At 38.0% G+C, this 27,976-nt stretch overlaps 3 protein-coding genes across 16 annotated transcripts; all 3 read right to left on the minus strand.

Annotated features, from left to right (window-relative positions):
- Positions 1-4,229: 4,229 nt before the first annotated feature.
- LOC148855540 (uncharacterized) lies at positions 4,230-9,483 on the minus strand. 10 transcript variants are annotated; one of them, XM_088941377.1, is made up of 10 exons: positions 9,313-9,462; positions 9,178-9,203; positions 8,940-9,011; positions 8,747-8,818; positions 8,283-8,344; positions 7,251-7,356; positions 6,954-7,130; positions 6,357-6,874; positions 5,969-6,216; positions 4,230-4,840 (listed from the first exon to the last, which is right to left on the minus strand). In XM_088941377.1, the coding sequence occupies exons 1-6, from the start codon at positions 9,325-9,327 to the stop codon at positions 7,340-7,342; spliced, it is 264 nt and encodes an 87-aa protein (XP_088797503.1). In that variant the 5' UTR covers positions 9,328-9,462; the 3' UTR covers positions 4,230-4,840; positions 5,969-6,216; positions 6,357-6,874; positions 6,954-7,130; positions 7,251-7,339. The 10 variants fall into 10 exon arrangements, with proteins under 10 accessions (XP_088797503.1, XP_088797502.1, XP_088797496.1 ...); XM_088941376.1 differs by having other exon boundaries at positions 9,132-9,203; positions 9,313-9,449; XM_088941370.1 differs by having other exon boundaries at positions 9,132-9,483.
- On the minus strand, positions 4,244-6,752 carry LOC148855541 (LRR receptor-like serine/threonine-protein kinase FEI 1). Its single transcript, XM_088984921.1, has 6 exons — positions 6,357-6,752; positions 5,969-6,065; positions 5,585-5,652; positions 4,887-4,961; positions 4,540-4,703; positions 4,244-4,397 (listed from the first exon to the last, which is right to left on the minus strand). Exons 1-6 carry the CDS (start codon positions 6,750-6,752, stop codon positions 4,244-4,246), a joined length of 954 nt encoding a protein of 317 aa, XP_088841047.1.
- A 242-nt stretch (positions 9,484-9,725) lies between the features above and the next one.
- Positions 9,726-27,896, minus strand: LOC148855542 (ubiquinone biosynthesis protein COQ4 homolog, mitochondrial-like). 5 transcript variants are annotated; one of them, XM_088941365.1, is made up of 4 exons: positions 27,690-27,843; positions 27,311-27,600; positions 23,842-24,059; positions 9,726-10,376 (listed from the first exon to the last, which is right to left on the minus strand). In XM_088941365.1, the coding sequence occupies exons 3-4, from the start codon at positions 24,022-24,024 to the stop codon at positions 9,870-9,872; spliced, it is 690 nt and encodes a 229-aa protein (XP_088797491.1). In that variant the 5' UTR covers positions 24,025-24,059; positions 27,311-27,600; positions 27,690-27,843; the 3' UTR covers positions 9,726-9,869. The 5 variants fall into 5 exon arrangements, with proteins under 5 accessions (XP_088797491.1, XP_088797494.1, XP_088797493.1 ...); XM_088941368.1 differs by lacking the exon at positions 27,311-27,600 and having other exon boundaries at positions 27,690-27,896; XM_088941367.1 differs by lacking the exon at positions 27,690-27,843 and having other exon boundaries at positions 27,186-27,325.
- Between the last annotated feature and the right edge of the window lie 80 nt (positions 27,897-27,976).

Here is a 27,976-nt window from a genome sequence, read left to right on the forward strand (position 1 = left end):
TAGGGTGATTTGGCCCAACCTAGTAATAGGGGACAAGTGGACACGAACTAACTGACAGGACGACAACTCACTTCGATGCACCAAGTCTGCAACGGATTGAGCTCAGATAACCGAACCACCACGGGACAAGTTCACCTCGGGGCACGATCGCATCAGGACCACCTCGGTCCCAAGGCACTTTGGCATTCGTACCAGGTCGAATCCAAAGGGCACTAGCTCGGGTAATATTGACCGACCTCTGCATGGCAACCCCGAAGATTTCGCCACCAGATTCCATGCCTTACGGGGTCACGCCTCGTAACAGCTAGCACTATCTCCCCCGTCCAATTCGGGTAGTAGTGATAAATCTTATCAGCTAGCAGCGTTATCCCCAATTAACGTAGAAACGGACCTCATCATAACGAGGATCCCGAAACCACTCCGCAAAACCCGCGAGGACTCCACTATATAAAGGCTCAACCCTAGGGGGTGAAAGGTACACGTAATCTTTGCTCAACAGTTCTCTTGCTTTCTATGCTACTATCAACTCGCAACCCATTATTGACTTAAGCATCGGAGCGACCTCGCCGGGTAAGCACCCCTAGGTTCTCTGATTCACTCCTTGCAAATCTCCTGAGCCTGTTGTCTACTAGAAGCCAAATCACCTCCAGGTAGGAGTAGCCGGATTGCGAAACATCAGAAACTATAGAAATTGAAAAACAAAATCAGAAAACAAAAATTGTAGAAAACACCAAAAATTATAGAAAAACACAGAAAATGCAAATAAATAACAAAAAATAAAGGAAGTTTTATAGGTTGTAGAATATAGGAAAATAGAAAAAATAGAAAAATGTAAAAAAACCAAAAATTATAACAAAACACTAAAATGTAAAAAAAAATGAAAATTGAAAAATGAGAAAGACCATTTTCCTCTTACTTGCCATTCAAGGTGATTTGGCCATAAAAATTGTTATTTATGCTGACGTGGACACATTTGATGTGACACCTCTGTTAAGAAACATTAACGGTGCACTAAAGGAATGTGAGTTTTGAAAAATAAAAGCTTGCTGACATGGTGAGTTTTAGATGTTTTAAAAAGTTGTGGTGAGTTTAAGAGATGCTGAAAACTCATGGTGAGTTTTAGACAATTTTCCAAATTATAATAATAATATATATACAGATTCATAAATAGCTCAGTAAGTACTCATTTTGCTCGATTTCCTCTTAAAAGCCATGATGGAGTCGTTAGCAAAGGAAGCAATTGACATTGAAGATGTCCTTGGACTTTTGTTTGAAACATTCCACTATCAGGGTGAGGGGAGATAGATTATGAATACAAAGGTATACAAAAGTGTGACTATCATTGTGTTGGAATGTTAAATCTTCAGATTGGTACCAAACGTCTACTACACCAACCAACTGTTAATGAACATGTCAGCATAACTTTAAGAAAGCCTGCTGTGAGTGAATCTTAACACTATTTATGTTAGATATATGCCGAAATATAGAACCACGAGAGCTGCAGGGGTGAGGATTGCAGCGGCAAGGGAGGGTTATAGAGATGGCCGGAATACAGCACCGGCAAAGGAGGGTTATAGAAGTGGTCGAAATACAGCACCAGATAGAGTTGCAGCGGCGATGTTGGGTTGCAGAGTCGTTGCGATGCGTGTTGGTGGAGAGGAAGGAAAAGAGAAGAGAGAGGGACTTGCAGAGGCTCAGATGCAGCGTCATCTCCGATGACGGCGAATTATATTTGGATTCGAACGTCAGTGAGGGTGAAGGGGCGATGGGTGGAGAGAAGAGGGAGGGGAAGAGAATACTTGGCGGGAATGATGGAATGAAAGGAGATGTAGGCTTGGGTTAAATAAATTTGATAAAAATCGGCATCTCAAGTCTGTTAGTTTCAAAGTGAGAGGGAGAGTGTGACGTGTTCCAATATAAAAATTTTCTATAAGCAAAATGAGATTTCTCAGATGATCTTGGATAGGTACAACTATTTATAAGGCAATCAGGCTTTATTTGAATGATACTATATTATTTATACATAGGTTGATTGGGCATGCACAGTATGGACCATGAATACTTCCTAGTTCCTAGGATTAGTGTGGACCATGAATGTGGGTTGGACCCATGAGTCCTCGTAGATGTATATCACTCCTCCCACCTCATTTGAAGACTTGTCCTCAAGGCTTGCTCGAGGGAACTATCCTGATGCAATATCCATTGATACAATCTAATACACCCAATATAGAAACTTATCGAACCTTGATTTGACAATATGCTCACTATAAAAAAGTGGACGTAGTGTGATTATCTTTTATTAACATTAATGTCCATATGCAATATATATATATATACAATTTCAACAACTCCAACTACAAATTAAAAAGAACAATATTCAAATTTAGTATTTTATAAACCAATGAAATAAATAATCTATAAAATCCATATTTATATAACAAATGATTTTTAATTTCAAAAAATATATATACAAATATAATAGTAATAATAAAATAATTATTTGAATTTTTTGCAAATTTATAAATTTTCACATGATATGCATCTTAAAAATTTTATAAATTATTAATTAATATTTTAATTTGCATTAAATAACAATGTATTTACTATTTATAAAAAATAAAAATATTATTTACAAAATATTTGACAATATAATATAAATTGAAACTATCAAATTCACTAGTTTACACTTATATCAAAATTTAATTTTTTATTTGAGAAAACTTATAAAAGTAAAAACATTAATAATGAAATAATTATTTCAGTAATTAAAATTTATAAATTTTCATATGATATGTATCTTAAAAATGACAAATGAACACTGATTTAACCATTGGTGAATGGGTTAGCTGCAGTCCCTACTAAACGATTTCCTCAATGGGATCTTTATTGGTGCCATGCTGCAATGGGTCTAGCACATGTTCTGCTACTTGCATTCGTTTGGATATGTTTACTTTCAAAGAAAGAAAGAGTTGTTAAGAAATATACAGAAGTCAATAAGCAAATTGAGGATTCAGGTAAGAAATCTGTTTGACATTTCCCTGTTTTCTCTCTTTCAATCTTCCTATGGAAAGCCAATCATTTTCCTACTGGGAGGTACCAATAAGCACGTCACATTCTATGGGGATCTTCCATATTCCTCCTGTGAAATCATTGAAAAGCTGGAGTCACTTGGTGAAGAAGTGGTGGGATCGGGAGGATTTGGCACTGCATAGAAGATGGTATGTTAAAAGAATTGACCCAAGGTTTAAAATATCGATATGCCCAATATGTCGGTAGGGGCGTATCGGGCAAATTGATACTATTTTTTTATTTTTTTTCTGAAACCGGTTCAGGGGGGGCGGTTTAGGACTCCTCCATCCCCTGAACCGGTCAGACTCCCAATACACCCACCACAGAGACGTATCGAAGGGGTCCCGGAACAATACGTATCAGCCAATACAGGCTAATACGTGTTGATACTTTGAACCTTGGATTGACCATAGTCGTGAAGGATCTGATATACTTTTTGAGAGCGAGCTCGAAATCTTGGGTAGCATCAAGCATATTAATCTTGTCAATCTACGTGGCTACTGACCCATATACATGTGAACAGAACTAATATGTTCGTTCGTAATAGGCCGAACAGCAGATCAAGGCTAGTTATGGCTTTCCCTTAACCCATTTCTCCACTCTGTTGATTCCCATAACGTAATTATACACAATTAACACTATTTCAGTTCGGCATTACATATTGCACAGTAAAGGGGAATTAAAGAGAGGAGACAGAGCAGGATACACACGAAATCCAGTAGCCTTACCATCAAAAAGCCTGAAATTACGTGGGTTTGAAACCACACCTCCATGGTTGGAGGGATGCTAACTGCTGAAGGTGAGTGCTTGAGTAATATATTTGGTTTACAATTTGCTAAGCTTTTTATTATGGTAGTCATCATTTAAGCATTGCCCCAACTATATGGGGAGTGGCTACATGAATCATGTTTTGCCATGCCATATTTATTATTAAATTATGAGTGCTTAAATCAATTCTTAGTTTCTTACTACCTCAGTTTATGTCCTTTTTCTACTCTGACTCTTGCCCCTTCAGTCTTTTATGAATCTATTAACATAATTTTCCATTATTCTATTTTGATATTGGTTATCTTGTTCAATACCCCAACTCAGGGGAGACGAGTAGTGACACATTCTTGGGTGGTTTCACAGCTCGAGAAAAAGAATTATGGCACGAATAGTTAAACTTAAATTTCTATTTTCTTTGATTGGTGAGGCAGTGCCTTCTCATGGATTTCTCTAGTTTTTCCGCAGCAATCTCCTCAGAGGAAGCCTCAGAAATTTCAATTGTGCCATCATCCTTGGATTGCATGACAAATATACAAGCCCCAAAGGAAGGGGAAGAAGCCCTAGAATTCATCAAAATGGCAAGGACAAAACCTAGTATATAGCTAATGTTGGTATGCACCACAACCATATTCCACTATCGTTTTCTTTCAAGAGCAATCTGAATGAGACTCGTAAAAATTCTCTTGGGCAAGGTGACATGACCTCCTCTTTAGTATCTGCAAGACCTCGCTCATAGATGGGCGAGCATCTGGGTTTGCATCAGTGCATCCTGCGGCAATATCTAGGACCACTTCCAGTCTCCATATCTGCATCACTGCACCTTCCGCAATATCTTCCAACCGTCTTTCTCTGACAAGAGTATTCATCTGAACATACCAGAATATGTCATATTAAATTTTATGATCAAGGTACTTTTGAGTCAGATCTCCTCTGTCCTTCAAATGCAGTGAGATAATGTTGGGAACTCTTCAGGGAGACAACTCAAGCCGGTGGTGGTAAACACCTAATTCAGGAGAGGAAAAAAAGAAGCCACGTCAACAACCACCAACAGAAGAAGAATCGAGAATCAAGAATCTAAGGATGCAAGAAGTGGTTGCAAGATGCCATCTGTGAACTGTGTAAATCTGTTAAAGAGTAACCAAAAGAAAAGTATAAAAGATATTGTAATGAATTACAAAATAATAAGAGTAATCTCAGTTTTCTTCCTGTCATCTATCTCTCTGTAGGAGGAATTCTCCCTCGAAGAAGAGTCTGTGTTGGGCAGAATCCCAACATTTTGGTATCAGAGCCTACACTATAACTCCCAGTTGCAATCGTGCAGCGCGGGTGGTGACGTCAGTATTGCAGTGTTCAGCCGGGACTAGGTGAGCTAGTGCAAAGCCAGCCTGTGTGGGTGCCGGGACTGCAAAGTGTGGTGGAATGTTATGATCCATTTGTCCCACATTGGTAGTATTGGTCCTATGGGATGCTAATGTGAGGTATCCCACATCGGTAGTATGAGATGTGGTTGTGGGGTATATATGTGCTTGGGTTCCCTCCCTCTAACAGCTAGCTTTTAGGGGTGAGTTCTCCTAAGGCACATAACAGATAACAAAGGAAAAAGCTCCAAATGAGCAATGCAAATAGACAGAGAAAGTCTGGTCTCTCTTTTCTGGAGACAGAATTGAGTTGGTATCCCCTTTGTAGAAAGCAAATGAGCAAAGGAAAAAGAAAAATCATAGAGTGAAGCAGTGTCTCAAGAACTCACCCAGCCAACAATATTTAATCCCCTCTTGACAAAAGATGCATCAGTAGGCCTCTTCCCAGTAACAAGCTCTAATAATAGAATCCCAAAACTATAAACATCTGATTTCTCAGTTGCTCGTCCACGTTGTATATATTTTTTCAAATAGCAACTAAGATGTAAACAAAACAGACTGATTGAAAGGTGGCAAACATAAGATTTTTGAATTGCTATTTATAATATATTTAAGGAAACAAAAGATAACAACCTGGTTAGGCTAGACATAAGGAGAGTTTGATTCTGTTATTTGGATTTCCTTGTTGATATAAATACTGAACCCAAATGGGGGCTGTGCAAGATTCTAGAAGATGTAATGTGTTAAATTATAAATGAAAGTTAACAACATACCTGGTACTAAATAACCAAAAGTGCCAGAAACCACAGTCATTACATGGTCATCCTCATCAACCAACAGTTCGGCAAGGCCAAAGTCAGAAACATGAGGCTCCAGATTTTAATCCAGGAGTATGTTACTGGATTTTATGTCACGATGCACTATCCGTGGACAACAGTCATGGTGTAAATATGCCAGTCCTCAAGCAGAACCAAGAGCAATTCTTAACCGAGCATTCCAGTTCAGAGGTTGCTTTTCTTGCCTGTACTTTGGAGACAACATGGAGAAATGGATTAAAATGTTGAAACATTGATGTAATTGCTAACTATGATGATTTGTGGTGCATAATCTTTTGGTGTTATAAGTAGACATCATTATATTCAGTTAAAAGAATGGGCATACCATGAAGGAAGTGCCTAAGCTGCCCAAGGTTACATAATCATATATGAGAAGCTTGGCAGTTGGAAGCCTGCAGTAGCCACGTAGACTGACAAGATTAATATGCTTTATGCTACCCAAGATCTCGAGCTCTCTCTCAAAAATTTTATCAGATCCTTCACGACTACGGTTGATCCTTTTAACAGAAAATATGCCACCATCATTCACCACCATTTTGTATACAGTTGGAAGCTTGAGAAGCTTGACAGTTGGAAGCCTGCAGTAGCCACATAGATTGACAAGATTAATATGCTTTATGCTACCCAAGATCTCGAGCTCTCTCTCAAAAATTTTATCAGATCCTTCACAACTACGGTTGATCCTTTTAACAGCAAATATGCTACCATCATTCATCACCATCTTGTATACAGTGCCAAATCCTCCCTATCCCACCACATCTTATGAACCAAGTAACTCCAGCTTTTCTATGATTACACAGGAGGAATATGGAAGATCCCCATGGAATGTGATGAGCTTGGTACCTGCCAGTAGGAAATTGATTAGGTTTTGATGGGCGGATGGAAAGAGAGAAAACAAGGAAATGTCAAACAGATTTCTTGCCTGAATCCTGATCAGTTTTATTAACTTCTGTATATTTCTTGGCAACTCTTTCTTTCTTTGAAAGTAAACATATCCAAAGGAATGCAAGTAGCAGAACAAGTGCTAGACCCATTGCAGACATGGTACCAATAAGGATTCCATCAAGGAAATCAGGAAATCGTTTAGTAGAGACTGTAGCTAACCCAATCACCAATGGTTAAACCAGTATTAGTCTTTAAATAACTTCATTTGTTTTTAGGTGGTTTTGGAATGAAAAAAAATAAAAAAAAATGAAAAAAAAAACATCATTTTAGTTACCTGGTGGTTCATCAGTATTTACATTCGGTAGTACTGCAGGGAATCCCAATAAACTTAGAATGGCTCCTTAACTTGCTTGCCACACAGATCTAAATTTCCAATAAACCTGTGGATAAGGAAGGTACTTGGAAGAATAAATTCAATGGTAAAGCATGCGAAAGAACTTAAACATATCAAGAGATGAAAAATAAAAACAGGGCATACATGATATTATGCAATGAATTATTTATATTGGGGTACCCTACCGAAAACCATGGTAAATGCCCAATAGCCCTAATTGTCCAATGGAAAATGAGAGTGTGCCCTACTGGTTAGTCACCAATGGTGCAACATTGCCAAAACAGATGTAGAAGATCAGGACCATTAGTCTGAAAGTCCAGGCCCCAAATATCCTAAACCTACCCCTAATTTACAAGACAACCACCCATCCAATTAGCCACATGTTCCACAGCATTTTTCAGGAGAATTTCTATCTACTGAAATTTTAAAAGAGCTACCGAGGTTTGGATGATGTAACAATCACTAATTGGGCCCAAACATTGAAGAATGAGATTCAATATCAGTGGTTCTGATCTGCCACATGGCAATGGATTTATCCATGTCAGACACCTAGGTATCTTAAAAAAAAAACTAAATGAGCTTATTATCACTATCCAATATCTGTATACTTTTGCAGATTATGTGCACTTACACTTCCCCACTGTTCAAAGAACATGCATATGATCAAATGGCTAAGGTCTTCTTATGAGGATTGGGAGATGGGACTTGAGAAGCTCCTTTCTTAGCCATATACCAGATATCAATTGGATGATCCAATAACTATTCACAGTTATGCGTATATAATACACCCACAAGTGGCCCCAACATTTTCCAAGTACCAAAACAGATCTAATCAGATGATTTAATACCAAGCCCATGGCATCTAGGATCATCACCTTTCTTCACTTAGCATACAATGCTTAGAAAGTGTCATAACTATCTAATATTACTTAAAATAGAAGGGAACATAAAAGAAGACTTATGACTTGTTACCAAAGGTGCCCAGTACTCCAAAACTTGGAATTTCTCCAGAAAAGAAATTGGTTGATAAGTTCCTGAGATGTGTAGAACCAAATAAATGCATTTTTCTGACATATTATCTAACCCACTTCTACCAGTGTACAACTGAAATAACAATGGTATAATCCAAACAGAATTAGGATACTACTCATACTAGTTCCATGCTTTGAACTTACAGAAAACGTAAATGTGTGAGATGGCCAATAGAAGATGCTATGGATCCCTTCAACAAATTGCTAGATAGGTCAATGCATTCATGTTTTGATAAATTAATATTGGACCAAGACAAGATCAAATGGATGTCTCCAGTGAGCAATATGTTTACATTAACTAATGCAAGTATATAACCAAGAACATTATCACCAGGAATTCAGGATAGAGGAAGACAACTTCCTCTAAATTCATTAATTCGAGTAACAGAAAACTAGTTATCTTACAATACGGTGAGATGAGAAAGATTTCCAAGTTCTGGTGGAATACTTCCTTGGAGGTAATTGGCCCTCAAGTATCTGTAGATAGTACATCAGAACAAATTAGGTCATGAATGTTCAAGTAAAACATTCAATGGAGGAAACTGAGAACTGTTTTTTTTGTTAATGAAATCAAAGGAGAAGAGCTCTCTTATCTTACAGTGCTCTGAGCTCAGTACAGTTAACAATTTCAGTAGGAATTGATCCATGTAAGTTGTTCTGCTGAAGTGCCCTGATTAGTAAAAGATGAATGAATAGTAAATAAATAAATAATAAAAGAAGAGTCAAGGCTTTCTTCAGTTCCTCCATTCCTCTTTTTTCTTCTCTTTGGAAGAGAGGCTAGAAGGCTTACAGTCTCTGCAACCTACTGAGCTTGCCAATGCTTGGCGATAAGATACCTCCAAGTTGCATGTAGGGTAGGTTTCTGAGTGACCCATTAGAGAAATCATAAGAAGAACAAAAACAGAAGAAAAAGAAGAAAAAGAAAAGACAAGTGAAGATGAAAAACAAGTATAGAAGAAACAGTAACATACATTGAACTGACTCATTGGTCATCAGGATGACAGGAAATACTGGTCCAGTTGCATGGGTTGAAATCAGAAGCTCTCCAATTTTTTAGGAAGCTCCAACTGTCGTTGAAAGCCCCTTTGATTTCCAACAGTGTTTTTCCTTAAACACAAAGAACAAAATCAAGCATACCAAATAGGAAAACTGTCGAGAGTAAGGGGATGAGCAAGAAATGAACAGAGAAAAGAACAATGAGAAACTAGTTATCTTACAATTGGAAAGAAACAGAACATTCTAGAGACTTATGGGATGGATTCCAATCCGTCAGTGCAGAGAAAGGACATTAGAGCATTGTATCAATCAATCAATTTGAGGGTGCAATTTCTCTTAATTGGTCTATCCATAATAAAAAACCTCTTAATTGATCTAGTTTCCATAATTTCTTGAATAAGATGTTAAATAAATATGTGAAAACAATAATTATACAACTGAAACTGAGCTAACAGACCAAGCCCAAAGTCCAGAGTTGTGAAACAGAACCAGGTACAGATTGCAATTTAAACACTTAAAAAGAGATAACTGATCAGGATGCATTTGGTTTAGGAGGTACAAGAACAGGAATTATCCCCCATCTCCTTCGAACATCCTCCAAATCCTCATGGAAATGCTGCTCATAGTATATACACATCAAATCTGTACACTGCATTCCAGCACGTATCGCCCATGGGAAGTAGTGCTGGTAGAAAACAGACCTCTGCTTCTCATTGAACCTTGTTGTTCCCCCAATGACGGATAGCAGGCACATAGGTAGGAGCATCTGCTCAAACTCTATAACCTTAAGAGCAGTCTCACCAATTAAGTTAGTAGGGAGGCCAAATAAGGTATGCCAAAAGTCGTGCACCTCACGCGCCCGCATGGCCACATATGCCAGCTCCTCCGTCTCCATGAAGCGTACAGGTGGCCGGTCATCTGGGGAAAAGTTCCTTGATTCCATGAACTTTGCATAGGCTGCACCAAATGTGTTTTCTGGAAGGTCCCATGCATTCCCCACATTTGCAGACAAGACACGCGGACGCTCCAAGAGAACTGCCTGCAGTGCAGCATAAGAGAAAATCAACAAAAACTGAAAAGAGACAACTACATAGTTTTACTTGAGATAGGATTAGCTGAATGCTTTAGCTGTTCAGCAGGCTGTGGAACCAAATAAATAACACCCCACACCAGTCATAAAATACATGGAGCCCACAATTGGACCCCATGTATTTAATCACTGGTGTTGAGTGTTATCATTGGTTCTAGAGCCTGCTATACGCCATGATAGCAAGATATACACAGTTTTAAAAGGTCTTGCATTATTCGCTATCAACACAATGTAGATTGTATAAAAATGAACATACAACAGACATGAAGCTAGATTAGAGTATAACCAGAAGGGACATCAAGGGATATCTCCTAAATCCAAAACCAACATATGACTATGATCCACCCAATTTCTAGTATCAACCATAAGAATTTTATAGGCAATGCATGATGACTTGATACATTTTATGGTTGCAACCACCTAATAATCAAATTATGATGCCCTTGGTAGGAAACATTTTTAAGTGGTTCTACATTCCTTACATGTTCTAGGTACGTAGCTCTAGAAGTTGTAATAGGTAAGGGGAACAGAGTTTCCTTCCTTTTCCTTTCATTTGCAGTTCATTTTTCTGTTAGCTCCTTTGGATAAAAAATACAACATACTTCCAAATCAACATCCTTGTATTTTGGCAGAAGTTAGACAATTAACCTGAAGAACAACATCAGCTGTATATGTATTGGAAGCATCTAACATGTCACGCATAGATGCAATCAGCTCAATGTTCTCCCCCCCCCCCTGGGTATATGTATTGTATTTTGTTTTGTTTTTTTCTTTTTCAAAGTCACACATTGATAATCCTCATAAAGAGCATCTCATAAAGGCAAATTATGTGAGTTCACTCAGAAGCACAACTTCATTCAGATACAAGTGTCATGATGAAAATTAGATTAATTTAAGGCAGGCAAGAGACAATTAGGGTTTCTAGGAATGTAACGATTAGACTCATTGTAAGGAGACAAATCTAGTGTTAAAATCACAAGAACTGATATGGATATTTAAACAGAGGTAAGGTTAAAAAATTAGAGTTTCAATGATATTTAGACAAGAATAAGAATACCTAGAGCTTGTACTGCAAGATATGTGTAGCAACGGAGGCATTCAAAGGGCTTGTTGTATAATAAGTTACTTATGGTCTACTTATACGCTTGTTGTACTACAAGATATGGGTCTACATCTGTCCCTATCCAGACCCCACATTGGCAGGAGACTCGTGCACTGGGCTGCCCCTTTTTAAACAATCAAACTATAGTGGGATGAGAATGGAACAGCTGCTTTGTAATAATGCTTTAATTTCTTACAAGATGAAAATAATACAGCTAAGCTTTATCGGGAGGAAAAAGGGGTGGACAAGTGAGGAGTCCCATAGAGCTTTTGAAAAGTCAGAATTTCTGGCAGTGGGTTGAACAATGGAAAAATCTAGGGTTATTTTAATTATAAAAGTAACATACACTTTCATAGGATCAAATTTCAGGAATTAGAGCTTGAATAATGCCAGACAAGAAAGGAGGCATGTGTTTTATTTGTGGTGTCTAAGGGTGAGCATTCGGTTTATTCGGTTAACAACCGAACCGAATAAACCAAAATTTTTAAAACCGAAATAAAAAAAAATGAAAACCAAAACCGAATTACAATAAAACCGAAATAACTGAACTGAAATTTTTTGTTCGGTTTTCGGTTATTTTGGTTAAAAACCGAATTTAATTAATATATGTATATATATAATATTATATATTATAACCTATAATATATATTATTATAATATATATTATGAAATTTAATTTCATTATAATACATTATATATAATATATTAATATATAAATATATAGCATATTATATATTAAATATTATATTGTATATTAAATATTAAATATTGTATATTATATATTATATATTATATAATGAATTTTAGTTAATTCGGTTTTTTCGGTTAACCAAATTTCTAAATCTGAAAACCGAAACCGAAAACCGAAATTGCTAAAAACCGAATTACCCAAAAACCAACGAACCGAAAAAACTGAAACCGAAATTTTCGGTTCGGTAATTCGGTTTTAACCGAATAATGCTCACCCCTAGTGGTGTCAAGTCTAGGTTGGAGGTTCAACCCAAATTTTTAAAGTCATGGGGTTGGGGCTTCAACCTCAACCTTAACCCGACTTGACTTGCATCCCTAATGCTAGGGATCTTGCATCTCTTGAGATAAAAAGACATACTTAAATCCTCATTGGCTTATCTTGTTTCCTACCTTCCAGTCAACTACAACCCATGAATCTCCTTCAACTCCTGATCTTCTAAAACCATGAGCTCTTGCTAATCTAAGTCAATGTAGTAGGGAAAGCAAACCAGTTACCTTTGTCTACTATCCATTTTTTTTCAAAGTATATTCATTAATCAAACAGCAAAAGAATACACCTATGTACAAAAAGATTCTGCACAATGGAGTATACAAGTATAATGTCAGGCTTATATATACTGATCTCTAAACATGCTTTCAAAAACCCAAAAAAACAAAAAAAAAAAAAGTTGTATGTCATTCCAAACATCTTTTAGGATTTTTGGCTTTGGTAACCCTTGAACTTTGCAAGAAAAAGACACTTTTGACCCTAAAGATTCAAAAGGGTCATTTTTGCCCTTAAACTATCGTAAAAATGCCACATTAACCCCAAAAGTAATGTGTTAGAGACGCCATTGATGGTTCTATTAGACAAGTAATAAAATAGTAAGATGTGTTGATTTGGTATTTCTATTTGTTCACACACGACTAAAAAAAAAAGAAAAAGATAATTATTCTTGTTTTATAATTAACAAATAAAAATATCAATTACAAGCAGGTGTCCCACTTAAAATTCAAGTGAGCTTAGCAAAATCAATAGAAAGTTTACCATGTAAGGAGACTGAGGAACCTTTCGCGGAGTCTTGGCCAAACCAGGAATAACACTAGGAAGTGCATTGTTGAAGCCAAACAATGCAGTGTGGTTTGTCATGTTTCCATCTTATATCTGAAAATATTCCTACTTGGAGGACTCAATGACAAATGCCTACCATCGAATCCTGCTTGCCTCTCAAGAGTGACAAGCAAAACAATGACGGAATCTGGCCCAGGGAGTACCATCCTCAACAAAGTAGTGCAAGTACCAGAACCATCTTCCCAACCTTCCACGCATGAGTTGGGTGAAGGCAAAAGATAGAAGATAACAAAATTGGAACCAGATCTGCTAGGGATGAACCAGTTACCAGTTGCTATATATGGTTCTAGAAGGTGAAGGACGGTACCCTACAACCATACAATCTATGTGGCGAGAAGAAGGCGAAATTTCTAAAGGCAGAGTGCTTTGAGACATGCTTGAAGGCAAAGTGCTTCCACTTAACCAATCTTTGGGCTTCCTGGAACGAGCAGAATCACTTAACCAAGTGCTGAAATCTAAAACTCCTTAATCTTAGCCATTTCAAATACCTAACCCAGACATCCAACCTCTTAGTATACCCTAATCTAGAGATACTGAACCTAGAAAATTGCAAAAACAGATCCACCATTCTATTGAAAATCTTAAGAAAATTAGCTTTATTAAACCTGAAAAATTACAGAAACCTTAGGAAACTTCCAAGCAGCATTTTTTTTATTTCCTTTGAAGGGCTACGGGGTAGCCCATCCCCCAACCCAAGTGCAGGCAACCAGCAGAGGACCTTGCCAACCTGCTGATTGGCACCTTGCACTTCCCAGCAGCATTTGTCAACTAACATCTCTTAAATAGATTCTATTTGGTTGCCCAAAACCAGTTAGTTTTCCATTTAAACCTCAGATTTCTTCATTCCAGTCTTGGGCTTTATTAGATAGAAAAGATCATCCTTATTCTATTACTCAACTACACATTTATTTCTCCTATCTATCTTCCTTCGAAAGATTAGATCTCAATCAGTGTAACTTATTAGAAAGTGCAATTCCCAGTGATCTGGGGAATTTATCATCACTTAAAGAATGCATCTAAGCTATAACAACTTCAGCAACCTACCAGCCAGTATGAATCAACTATATCAACTGAAGGAGATTTTCTTGGAGAACTGTCCGACTCGGAGGCTTTAATCAATCCCAAAGCTCCCACCAAGTCTGCACTTACTCAATGCAAATGGGCGTATGCTGCTGGAAACAATATCAAACCTCGGAAGGTTAATTTCATAAACTACTCTCTACGCCAATGCAAATCAGTATCTATAGCCTACCTTCCACTACCCAGCTTTCTCATCTGCACCACCTCAAGATAAAAGAATGTCCAAAGCTTCAAATGCTTTTGAGACTGCCATTGTATCTAGAGGTTGAACTTAGAAGGTTGCACCTCAATAGAAAGATTAAGTGATGATGGTGCTTGAAGCTTGGTTCAGGCATCCAAGCAGGTATTGATGGTGTTGAGGATGGCGCTGGCCATCGGGACGGCAAAGTGCAGATCGACATGGTTGGGACATTCGGAGCCATGACAAAGACCACATTGCCTCTCTTGATGGTTGATGCCGAGTGAAGTGAGGGATGAAGTTATTTGCAAGCAGCAATGATGGGTTTGAAACTAGGTGTAGCAGATGTAGACAACGGAGATGCAATTGTCATGGGAATTTGAAGTGGGACCCACTCGTAATTAAAATTTTAATTAATTATTTAATTATTAAACAAAAAATATTTTTTACTTTATTTTTGGTCATGTGTGAACAAGTGGAACTTTTAAGTGGGATCCACCTGTAATTTCTCAAATTTATTTTGACTCTAGTAATGTTGCATCAACAAATCTTGTTATTTTATTATTTATTTAACAAAACTGTCAACGATGTTTGTGAAGTCTTCACTTTTGGGGTTAATGTGGCCTTTTTACCATAGCTTGAGGGCAAAAATGGCCCTTTAAAATCTTTAGGGTCAAAAGTGGCTTTTTTGCAAAGTTCAAGGATTGCCAAGCCAAAAATCCATTTTTTATGTATAGAAGTCCAAGATATAATAGTGCCAATTTGTCTTAGCCATTAATTCCTCTTCATTGCATCCTTGTCCTAGAATATGTATGTGTTTCTCCCACTCCAAATATTCCAAAGTATTGCTGCTCAAATACTACTCCAGATCACCTTCCCTTTTCTGGATAATCCTTTTATATTCCAACTCTGCAGTAGGATTCCAATGTAGCTTGGAAGCAACCATTCACCCTGAAGAAGCCGATGAGTTTTTCCTTGTTTCGACTGCTGCTACAGTAGTCCGAACAGGAAGAGGAGAAGAAGAAGAAGAAGAAGAAGAAGAGAAGAAGAAGAAGGGTCTGTCGAAAATCTGATTGTTAACCCATCCAGTCGACCCCCTTAATCTATATTAGATTCTAATAATGTTTACAAAGACAGAAATGCCCTTACTTAAGTGTGGGGCAGAGTAACTCTAATAACACTGCCACATAAGCAAGTTACTTAATAAACAGAAGAAGACTAAACTAACCCTATTCGGCACATCTTAACACTCCCCCTCAAGCTGGAGAATATATGTCATATAATCCCAGCTTGTTACATAGATAGTTCACTTTCCCTGAGCTTAGAGCTTTTGTAAACAAATCTGCCCACTGGTCTTTGGAGCCCACATGTTCTGTATTTATCTCTCCGGCAAGAACCTTCTCTCTCACAAAGTGGCAATCAACCTCTATGTGCTTTGTTCTCTCATGAAAGATAGGATTGGATGAGATATGTAGTGCAGCTTGGTTGTCACAGTACAATTTCATAGGTTTATCCATGTGAAACCCAATTTCTTGTAGGAGATTCCTCAGCCACACTAATTCACAGCTAGTGTGAGCCATGGCCCTATATTCGGCTTCAGCACATCTTCTGGCTACAACCGTCTGCTTTTTACTCTTCCATGTCACAAAATTTCCTCCCAGAAATGTGCAATAGCCTGTAGTAGATCTTCTGTCACTCACTGAGCCTGCCCAGTCTGCATCTATATACCCAACTACTTCAAGTTTTCCTCCTGGTTTATACAATAGCCCATGGCCTAGAGCTCCTTTCAGATACCTCACAATTCTAAGGACTGCATCCAAGTGAGGTATACAAGGGTTATGCATGAATTGGCTCACCACACTGACTGCAAAGGAGATGTCGGGTCTCGTGATAGTCAGATAGTTCAGCTTTACCACTAGTCGTCTATACCTTCCAAGATCTTCAAATACTTCTCCTGTATCATTGCTCAACTTAACATTTGGTTCCATAGGGGTCTCAGCCGGTTTTGCACCTAACAGTCCTGTTTCTTCCAATAGATCAATGACATATTTCCTTTGGCTCAAATTCACACCTTGTTTTGACCTGGCAACCTCTATTCCCAAGAATACTTTAATGTTCCAAGGTCCTTTGTTTGAAAATGATTTTGCAGAAATACCTTTAGTTTTCCAATCCCCAATTTATCACTACCAGTGATGATAATATCATCCACATAGACCACTAATAAAATCTTCCCAGCTTCTGAGTCATAGCTGAACACTGAGTGATCAACCTGGCATTGCTTCATTCCAAAATTCTTCACCACTTCGCTGAACTTCCCAAACCAAGCACGTGAAGATTGCTTCAACCCATAAATTGCTTTCTTCAGCCTGTACACCTTACCACCCTCCCCCTGAGCAACAAACCCAGGTGGTTGCTCCATATATACCTCCTCCACTAGATCACCATGGAGGAAGGCATTCTTTATGTCAAGTTGAAAGAGAGGCCAATCATACATAACTGCCAAGGAAATTAGGACACGAACGGAACCAATTTTAGCCACCGGAGAGAATGTCTCCATGTAGTCCACACCATACACCTGTGAGTAACCTTTAGCAACAAGTTTGGCCTTCAGACGCTCCACACTACCATCTGGCAAATATTTCACAGTATACACCCATTTACAGCCCACAGCATGCTTCCTAGGTGGGAGAGTAGTAAGTTCCTACGTTTGAGTATGTTGAAGAGCAGAAAGTTCCTCCTCCATTGCCCGCCGCCATCCAGGTGAACTAAGAGCTTCTTGAACATTGTTAGGTTGGGAAATAGATGACAAAAGTGAAACAAACTGGCGACGTGAGGCAGAAAGACGAGATAATGAAACAAAATTGGAAATGGGATGGAGTGTAGAACTACGCTTACCTTTCCGTAAGGCAATGGGTAGGTCAAGATCTGAAGGTTCAGCAATAGGAGCCATGAGAGGATCCGCAGGTGAGGTAGAAGCAGGAGGAGGGGCCGGTGTCGTTCGACGTGTATACACTTGTCGGATCAGTGGTCGTTAGTGGTGACCTGCACTGGATGAGGAGATGAGTCTACTCCAACAACAGCCTCTGGAACTGAATCACTGACAGGAAGAGGAAGAGGAGGTAAGGGTGAGGACAAGGGTGCTTCATGACTGGAGAAGAAGGGGACAGACTCAAAAAAGGTGACATCAGGGCAGACATAGCACTTTTCAGGCAATGGGATTATAACACTTATACCCTTTTTGAGTCCGAGAGTAGCCAAGGAAGACACGTTTAATTGAGCGTGCATCTAGCTTGTCTTTTCCAGGACTCGGATTATGAACAAAGCACATACAACCAAAGACACGAGGAGTTAATGAAAACGGAGATAAAGTGGGAAACAAGATGGAGAAGGGGGACCGACCATGAAGAATAAAAGAGGGCATCCGATTAATGAGAAAACATGCAGTGAGTACAGCATCACTCCAAAACCATTTAGGAACATGCATGTGGTGAAGCATTGACCGAGCAATTTCAAGAAGATGACGATTCTTCCGTTCAGCCACCCCATTTTGTTGAGGGGTGAAAGCACACGAGGTCTGATGAATAATGCCATGTTGTTCTAAATACTGTTGAAATGTAGTAAGAAAGTATTCACGACCATTATTTGAACAGAGAACTTTGATTGGAACACTAAATTGAAAATGGAATTTCAGCATGAAATTTTTGAAAAATGGAAAATAATTCACTTCTTTCTTTCATTAAGTAAATCCATGTCATTCTTGAACAATCATCAATAAAGGAGACAAAATACTTGTACCCATTATAAGACTCTATTTTGATTGGACCCCAAACATCTAAATGAACCAAAGAAAAAGGACTCAACATACAACTCTCAACTCTTGGACTGAAGGACACACGACGGTGTTTACCAAACTGACATGACTCACATTGTAAAACTGACAATTGTCTCAATGATGGAACCAACATCTTGAGAACCTTGAGAGATGGATGTCCCAGTCGGCAATGCCATTGTAGAGGAGTAAGGGAAGTCTGAAGTGCAATTGAAGATCCACCGCCGTCAAGGTAATACAATCCACCAGCTTCATGCCCCCCACCAATCTTCTTCCCCGTCTTGAGATCCTGAAAAACACAAGTGGAAGGAAAGAAGGTAACAGAACAGTTAAGAGCTTTGGTTATTTTACTAACAGACATAAGATTGAATGGAAACTTAGGTACGTAAAAAACAGATGATAAGGGGACAGAAGCCAAGTCAACATTACCAACACCACAAATGGGAGATGATGACCCATTGGCAAGTGTAACAGTTTGTGGTGTGGAGGTTTCAGAAAGAGAAGAGAACACACCGGGAGTCCCGGTCATATGATCTGAGGCTCCAGAGTCAATAATCCAGGAAGGAGTTTTAGATGACATGCAAGCGATACCTAATTGGGCATTTGTGGCAGTGGTATGCTATGAAGTAGTTTGAAGAAACCGTTCATACTCATCATGCGGAACACTCACCATCTCCCTCCCAGAAGTAGATGTAGATGTGGGAGGTGTTAGGTCTGCCAGTTTACTGTCACTAATAGCAACCTCGCCTGCTACAACATGATTAGCCCATTTAGAGGGAGGGCCATGTAGGTCATAACAGAAATTCACTGTGTGTCCATCCCTACCACAATGAGTACACTTCCTTGTAGAGTTATTTTTTCCTATGCCACGGCCTCCCCCTGAGTCACGGCCACCCCGACCAATCATGGAATTTCCACGGCCCCCTCTGGAATGACCTCCCCCTCTTGTACTATGTCCACCACCTCTAGCTGTCACAAGTGCTGATCTATCATACTGTGTGGGGTTCTCTGTCTAGCCCAAAGAGATTCTACGAAGTCTTGAGAATACTTCCTCAAGTGTAGGAAGAGTAGAGCCCCCCAATATTTGAGCTCTAACTGGTTCATATTCTGACTTCAGCCCCACTAAAAATCTTGTAACATCTAGCTGCTCCATTTGCTGTTGCTGAACTTGAATATCTGGAGTAAGGGGATGATAGACATTGAGTTCATTCCTTATATTCTTCATGCAGGCATAGTACTCTTCTACTGTTTTGGTTCCTTGTTGTAAATCAAAGTACTCCTAATACAGCTGATATACTCTTGTGTTATCTTGTCTAGAATATAACTTCTTAGCATGCTCCCATATATCCTTAGCCGTATCAAGGAACATGAAGTTGGCACTGATTTTGGGTTCCATACTATTCCACAGCCAAGTCATGATTTGAGCATCTTCTTGTTCCCAATCATCAAACCTTGGAGAGTCAACCAGTGGCTTCTCATCTCTAACATGCTTTACTTTCTTCTTTGCCTTGAGAAAAACCTCCACTGATTTAGCCCATGGAACATAGTTCTCCCCATTTAGCTTAATTGAGGTCATTTGTACTCCTAGGTAGTCAGAGGAAATTATTACACTAGGTTTCTGATCATTGTAGCCATCTCCTATTGCTACCATTGTACTCTTTCACAGTTGATGTTGTTCACAGTTTGATATTTCAGCACCTATTGCAGCCTCTAAACACCACTGCTGACTTCACACACTTGTTCTTATTCACACTACTGCTGACTTCACACACTTACGTCCCACATAAGCATCAGTTTACCATTCACTAATCACAAGTAGAGACCCTCTTACAACCACTCAAGCACCACAACACAGCCAAATCTGTTGCACCCAGTTCAAACTTGTTTAACACACTTAAGAGGGCATTACACAACCACAAGGAGTTCAGCAAGGTCACTGCATTCTACCTTACACCACTCAGCCACTTACAGCAGACCTAACACCATTCAACAACTTACAGCAGCCCTACCCATTCGGCTACTGCACACACAGCCCTTCCTAGGGCAACAATGAACCTAGTTCTCTAGGTTCTACTCAGTACAACTTCTTGTAGGGTTTCTACCCAGAAATATAAATAACACTAGAAGAAGAGAGAACTGACCTTTGAAAATATCAATCAACCATTCACTGCTGAAGTCACTTTCCTTGTTGAAGAAGGTTATGCGCAGCAGAGAGACAAGCTGTAATGTTTCTGACCTAGGGCGAACCAGTTCTCTCCATCAACTGACCAGAAACGAAGGTGAAGAGTCACGAACAATGCTGAGTTGCTTTACCAACTGACTTAGGTCAGGAGCATGGCTCTGATACCATGTTTCGACTGCTGCTACAGTAGTCCGAACAGGAAGAGGAGAAGAAGAAGAAGAAGAGAAGAAGAAGAAGGGTCTGTCGAAAATCTGATTGTTAACCCATCCAGTCGACCCCCTTAATGTATATTAGATTCTAATAATGTTTACAAAGACATAAATGCCCTTAAGTGTGGGGCAGAGTAACTCTAATAACACTGCCACATAAGCAAGTTACTTAATAAACAGAAGAAGACTAAACTACCCCTATTCGGCACATCTTAACATTCCTATATTCTGTTCTGGCCACAACTACAATGCACAAACAGATGATTGGCCGACTCATCTTTTAGTCCACATGTCACACTCTGATCAATGTCAATCTATAAACCTCTTCTGATAAGGCTGTCCCTAGTTAGGTATTTTCCCAAGGAAGCAGTCCACACTACAAATGAAGGGATATGAGGGAACCACATTCTTACTAGGTAAGTCATTAGTGGTTGCATGGTCTAGTTTTCTGAAAAGAAAAAGACCTTAAGGAGAATAGCCCTTAACTGTCCCACTTCCAAATCCTGATATCAGAATTGTCACATTGGGTTTTACATTTTTACCCAACTCAGCAACTCTGTCCAGCTAGCAATTTCCATCCAATTAGACCTAAGTAAACCTGCAAGAGATCTCACCTCCATTACCTCTAAAAACATCTTCCACACCTGACAGGCTTTGATTGCCAATAGAACAACCATCTATTCTAAGGGTCATTGCTATATAGGAATTTCTGATTATCTAATGAAGATGCAATAGTAGCTCTAGTACATATTATATTATCGGTGGTCTAATGTCTGAAATCCTTCACTTTCCGAACCCAATGTGCAATGATCTTCTGATCACTGGCCTGCTGCTTGTTGGAAAAAGATTGCATACATTTCTTTTTTTTTATAAGAATTGCATATATTTTGACTGCAATATGACAGACCTCATGCATCTCCAAGTATCTTACCCTCTTTCCATTGATATCAAGAACCAATTAGAATCAATTAGTCCAGCAATACCTGGTGGAGGATTCCACCCAACTCTAAATAAAGCAAAACAATATCCCCAAATTCCTAAAGAAACTATTCAAGAGATTGATAGGGGTAGGTATTTTCACCATAGGTATTGAAAAGGTAACACACCTAGGGTGACAAGGACCAATAGGCAACACACCTACCAGCTTCTAAATGTATATCGATCACTATAATACTATATCCTCAGTTTGCATAGATTTACTGACAACTATATTGACAATTATATGGATGTTTACACATGTTATTCAAAGAATTTGGCATCCAACAGGCACTAGTCGGTTCTTTTCAGAGATCAGTCCCCACAAATTATTGGCAAAAATGATGTTTCTAACTGAACAGTTCATTTCTACTTAAAAGTCCTTTGCAATTCGCCAATTCCACATCTTCAATAATATGTACTGCAAAGTTCTCTATTCTATGAATGATACATTTATTTCTACAACCAAGCACAAAAGCATATTTAAACCAGAAAAAAAATCCAGTCCAACCATTTTCACAAGCAGGTAGTAAAACTATTCAAGGATGTCTCCGTAGATGACTTGATTAGAGGTTGGAGTGTAAATAGTAGGGTCTTCTGTTTCACTATCTACCATAGAAGCAGTTTGGTCTCCTCTGCAGTGTGCTGCGAAACTAAATTTTGATGGCAGCTCTGTTGGGAACCCTGGACGGCGGAACCCTCTGGAATTGGGGGTGTGTTTATTAGAGATTCAGGAAGAAGAATCCTGGCCATGTATTCTGGCCCAATAGAAGTGGGGAACTCGCTTAGAGCAGAAGTGATGGCCCTCCTTCAGGGGCTCAGATTGGCTAAGCAATTGTGCATTCAACAGTTAGAAGTGGAAGGAGACTCAAAATTAGTAAGCTGGCTGTAAACAAATATTTTGGGAACGTGGTCCCTTAGACAACCTGTAAGCAAATCATTGAGCCTCACAAGGGAGCTGGGTGAACATGTTAAATGGACTAGGAGGTCAGCAAATGCTTTGGCTGATAATCTAGCAAAGCAAGGTGTAAATTGGGAGTCTTTGTTTTGGGCTGTTTTGTAATTTGGTTTATGATGAGGGGTCACCTTATGTCCCTGCTGGTGACAATTGTATTTATGTTTTTAAGCTAATGAAAGTTGCTGTTTCATATCAAAACAAAAAAAAAATGCAACTAGAATCAGTTTTAATAATAAAAAAACAACTTGATATGCTTTCTTCTTTCTTTTTCTCTTTTTTTCTCTTTTTTGTTTTGGAGCTCTGTTTTGTTGGAAGCCTCCTTGTTTTGATGCTCACAATGTACACTTGGGATTTTCTGCTTGATGCCTATTTAATGAAATGTACATTTGCTTAGCAAAAAGAAAAATGATATGCTTTCCTCTCTTTCCAATTCTTTGTTATATGAACTAAGAACTTTTATATGGATAGCCACTTCAAAACAGAGGAAGCTAACATCCAAGAAAATAGCGAAACAATCAAGAAAAATGTTGCTATGATGACATTTATGACAGTGACATATCAGGTTACCTAATGAAGACAATTTGACAACAGAAAGAGACAGAACTACTGCAGAGATCATCACCAGCAACTATTTATTTCTGTATCAACTTCTCAATAAGAAGAGATGTGGGTGAGAGGTGGAAGGGGACTCTTGGATAATTGTGAAATGTTTAGTGCATAAAAAACAAGGATCATGGGCCATGTCAACATAGAAACATATTATAGGGAGTAAAGCAGTTAGCACAGGAACTGGGAGATCAATTTCAATGGACCCAAAGGGCAACATACAGCATGATAGAATCTCTAGCAAAACAAGGGGTGGGCATGACGCTAAAATGTATTGGGCAAGATAGCTGCAGCTGTTATGGAACTTTTAGGGTGCCTGGCACCTCCTCTATTGTACATGTTTTATATTCTTTGCTCATCAATAAATAAAGCAAATGATTACCAATCCAAAAAAAATAAAAGAGATGTGCTCAGAGTAGAACAAAGACGCATACTCTGCCTTCAGGACTCATCTTCATTCGTTCTAGAACTCTTTCAAAAGTTGGCTTTCCGGTTGTTTCCCCCAAAGCAGCTATTAGATCTGCCCTTCTTGGGTCCAGTAATGCACCAAAAGCTGACCCAAGAGCGACAGCTGCCTGCTGCCACCCATTAAGCCTGATGTGTGGACCTCTTATCATTATTTTGATCTTTCAAAAATCAAAGTCTAATAAACCTGTAAAAAAAAGAAGGCATAAGCACACAAAATTAAGACTAGGGTGAGGCATGTGTTTTATTTGTCATGTTACACTTGAAATAAAAACAAGAACCAACACATAGAGGATAAAATAAATAATAATAATAATAATAATAATAATAATAATAATAATAATAATAATAATAAATAGTTACATATTCAATTTATAGTAAAAAAATCATTTATATCTTACAAATAACCTTCTACCATTGCATTGATTAATCAATCACACATCCCAAACTTTTGCAATAAACATCAACAACTTGACTCTATATAATGGGTCAAGACTTTCAATATCTGTAGTTATGTACAGATTGATCTACAAACATCTTGGGTTTCTTTTTTACTTGTTGACCAAGAAGGAGAATTCAGTATATATATATATAGCTTTTTTTACCTATCCCCTGAAATTAGTCAAACCCCGAAACTCTTTGTATTTCACAGTTCAGTGGCCACCAATATGATACATATCTGCCAATACGTTGTGAAATTTTGATCTTTGGCTCAGAGTCTAATCCCAGCATTCTACGAGTTTTAGGAAGATGGAAATGCATACCTCTGTTAAACAGAATGGAATGGCAAAAGAGGATTTATGTAGCCAACCCCATATTGTTGGGATAAGGTTTAGATGATGATGAGCAATACATACCTCTGTGAAACTCAAATCTGGAACTTAAAATAAAAACTTTAATGGCAATTTAGGTTATGTTTGGTACCATTGCTGTTTCTTCATGAAAAGTTAGGGGTTGATCAATAGAAATTGGTGTTAAAATATGAGTTGTCATGTCACGTAATCATAATCATTTTAGGTTGATCAATACAAATTGCTATTGTTACTTGAAACATCAAATTTGATGTTTCAACTCTAAACAACAATGATCAGTCCCCACATGCATTTTTTTCAGTTGAAGTGACTCCCTTATGTAACATAACAACTCATCTTTCTCATCAATTTCTATTGATCCAACACTTCATGAAGAAACTGCAATGGTCCCAATTACAACCTTAGTTTTTCTCTTAAGACGTCTAAATAATCGCAAGAAGGGAGAAGAAAATAACAAAAATCCATGGTTATGGATCTAAAAGGGATAAAAAGAACTAAATTATGGAAACAATCAAAAAACATGAGTAAAGGAGAAACCAAGGCTACTGGTGGGTCTTAGCCTTCTATAATATATCCAAATCACTTAAGACAGTACCTACTAGTGAAAATCAGAATGATCAAGACAAAGTATATGATTTTCCTGCTTGTTTAAGATGACTTTAAAAAAGGTAAAAATGACCATCCAAATTAGGAATGGGAGTAAGAGGACATACAAGGTTATGTGCTTGTATAAGATGACTTTGCTGCATGTTTGGGACCAACAACTCAATGTAATTACGTACCTCTTGCTGATGAGTCTAGTAGTCTAGCAAATATAATCCTTTAATCTAAACAGAAAGGGGATAGCCCTATACCAAATGTTCATCATTACAATGTAATTGACATCGAAATCCTTTATAATATCATTATGATTCAGAAAGCTACGCCTTAAATAACTGATCAAACAAGCTATGCAATCAGCTAATTAAATAGCTTCTCCAAACACGATAGTATTGTATTTGGATGTTTGCTTGAGTAGCAATTTCCTTGCATCTGCTTAGTATATTTTGATATCAGACAGTGTGCTACCACTGAGCTTCTTAGTCAAGGGTAAAATTAGATGGCAACCCTTAAGCTTAGCACTATGGAAACAATACCTGTTTACCATTTGATACCTGTAGAGATGTTGAATAATAATATGGCCCCCACTGCTGCATGTCTATTTATATTGCTGTTAGTATGTTAGCTGGATTAGTTGGTAGTTATTTTCTGTTATTTATAGCTTATGTAAGCAGTAGGGGTAATACTGGTTTTTTACCTTGTTTTAAATCATTAATATAAATAGTTGAGTGGGGCGACAATCATTAATATAAAAAACCAGTATTACCCCTACTGCTTACATAAGCTATAAATAACAGAAAATAACTACCAACTAATCCAGCTAACATACAAACAGCAATATAAATAGACATGCAGCAGTGGGGTGGGACCACGTTATTATTCTACATCTCTACAATACCTAGAATTAGTAATTGCTTTGACTCAAAGTGAAGAATAATAGTGCCTATTTGGGATATAGTTAAAAGGATTTGCATCCCTCTACCCTTCACAAAAATCTTGGAAAATTTTTTTTATCAATACCATGATCAAAAGAGATTTTATTGATATAATGGGAAACCCTGCTATTCAATGTCCAATTGCAGGGTAAAGTGAAAATTCATTATTCAAAATAAAGAGATACAATCCGAGAGGCGACATGATGGCACCTCACTAAACAAAACATAGCAGCTCTAAACAAAAAACAAAAACCGATCCAAATTACAACAATTGAATTTCAAGAACATTCCAGAAGTTCTCCCCTAAATCTGATCTACTGATTTGATCAAAATTAACCCAAACCCAATCCACTACTAGTTTCCCAACCAGGGGCATACATTACACAGCATTAAAAAGTTTTGGAAAACATGTGATATATTCGTTTGTTACCAACCTATTACGTAAATGATCTATTCAACAATGAAGTACAAAAGTTAAAATTTAAGTGAGCAAATCGGTGGCTAACATTGACATGATACAGAAATATGAAACACAAGGTGTCAGTCAATGCAGAGTGAGTGTAAAAGTAAAACTAAGAAGTGTATCCTTCAATTGAAACGTGCTCAGTGTCCCAACAAGAAAAAAAAAATAGAGAGAGAAATCAGATAATAAACGAGTTGTATGATGTAAATTTAAAACAACAAAATCAAAGAAATCACCTTGATGTAAAAGGCACATAAAGATTTTTTTCTTTTTTTTTTTGCCATAAAAGAGGAAAAATATAACTTAAACCATGCAGAGAACACGAATTAGGATCTATTGTGGATGTATTGGTTATGAAACAGTAAATGAGTAGAAGAGCAAAAACGAAGATGAAACCCTCGAATTAGAGTGCCAACAAATTCAACTCTAAATCTATACAGCACATAACATCCTTAACGCAAGAACATTCATATAGGAAAAAAGGAAGGAATGGGACCTGGCACCTGCTTTATCGAAAATCGAAATAAGGAGGAGAAGAGTCAATATTCCTTTGTTCTCTACTGTTCTAATAGCAAAAAAGAAGAGGATCATGGCAAGTGAAAGACATAAAGAAAAGAAAATCAAATACCTGAAGGTTCCAGCAGCAACGGTAATGTCAATGGTGGGACATCTAGTCATCTACTGTATTCCGATGAAACGCTTACAGTTACCGGGGTCGCCACTTGCTAGACGGCCGAGGTAGAATAGGGTTGTAATCGGGTTGGACTCGGTACGGATTCACCAAAATCCAAGTTTGACTCAATTAAGGAAATGTTGGATCCGAATTCGAAACCGTCAAAGTCATCGAATTATTGGATTTTATCTCAATCTAATGGTTAGGGAATTGCGATGTGGGGAGGCTATAGAAAAGTGAAAGATCTAGGAAAAGAAAAAATGTGAATTACAAGGTCAATCCCTATGATACAAATTAAAGAAAAGTATTGTGATCTTCGTAATCTTAATCTTACCTTTTCTAGGGATTAAGGAGTGGGGTTGTAAAGTGTTGCTCAGGCGACGACAATCAATGGTCGGCCACCAGTAGCAATGTTGGCAGTTGAGGGATGTCTTTTCTTTTCTCGCCAAAGGAAAAACACAGTTTTAGACCAGTTGGTTTCAATGGCCGTAGAGAATAAACAAACAATGGTTAGGATTTAGAAATAGAAATACGAAGAACCAAAGAGGACGATACAAAAATTGTTTTTACATTTACTTTTATTTTGAGTTTTGAATTTGATATTTATTAGGGAAAATTCCT

This window comes from Nelumbo lutea, chromosome 4 (genome assembly GCF_056320005.1).
Source record: "Nelumbo lutea isolate HS-2025 chromosome 4, American lotus-T2T, whole genome shotgun sequence".
NCBI lineage: Eukaryota > Viridiplantae > Streptophyta > Magnoliopsida > Proteales > Nelumbonaceae > Nelumbo > Nelumbo lutea.

Coding starts and splice junctions, on each gene's coding strand:
- LOC148855542 (XM_088941368.1), bottom strand. CDS start 24,024: ATGATAAGAGGTCCACACATCAGGCTTAATGGGTGGCAGCAGGCAGCT. Junction 10,377..23,841: donor AGATGAGTCCTGAAGGCAGA/GTATGCGTCTTT, acceptor GCTGCACTGCAG/GCAGTTCTCTTGGAGCGTCC.
- LOC148855540 (XM_088941370.1), bottom strand. CDS start 9,334: ATGACCAATGAGTCAGTTCAATGTATGTTACTGTTTCTTCTATACTTG. Junction 9,012..9,131: donor CTCAGTAGGTTGCAGAGACT/GTAAGCCTTCTA, acceptor TTTACTAATCAG/GGCACTTCAGCAGAACAACT. Junction 8,345..8,746: donor CTTTCTCATCTCACCGTATT/GTAAGATAACTA, acceptor TACACATCTCAG/GAACTTATCAACCAATTTCT.
- LOC148855541 (XM_088984921.1), bottom strand. CDS start 6,752: ATGGTGATGAATGATGGTAGCATATTTGCTGTTAAAAGGATCAACCGT. Junction 6,066..6,356: donor GCTTAGGCACTTCCTTCATG/GTATGCCCATTC, acceptor TAAAATCTGGAG/CCTCATGTTTCTGACTTTGG. Junction 4,704..4,886: donor TGATTCTCGATTCTTCTTCT/GTTGGTGGTTGT, acceptor TGGTATGTTCAG/ATGAATACTCTTGTCAGAGA.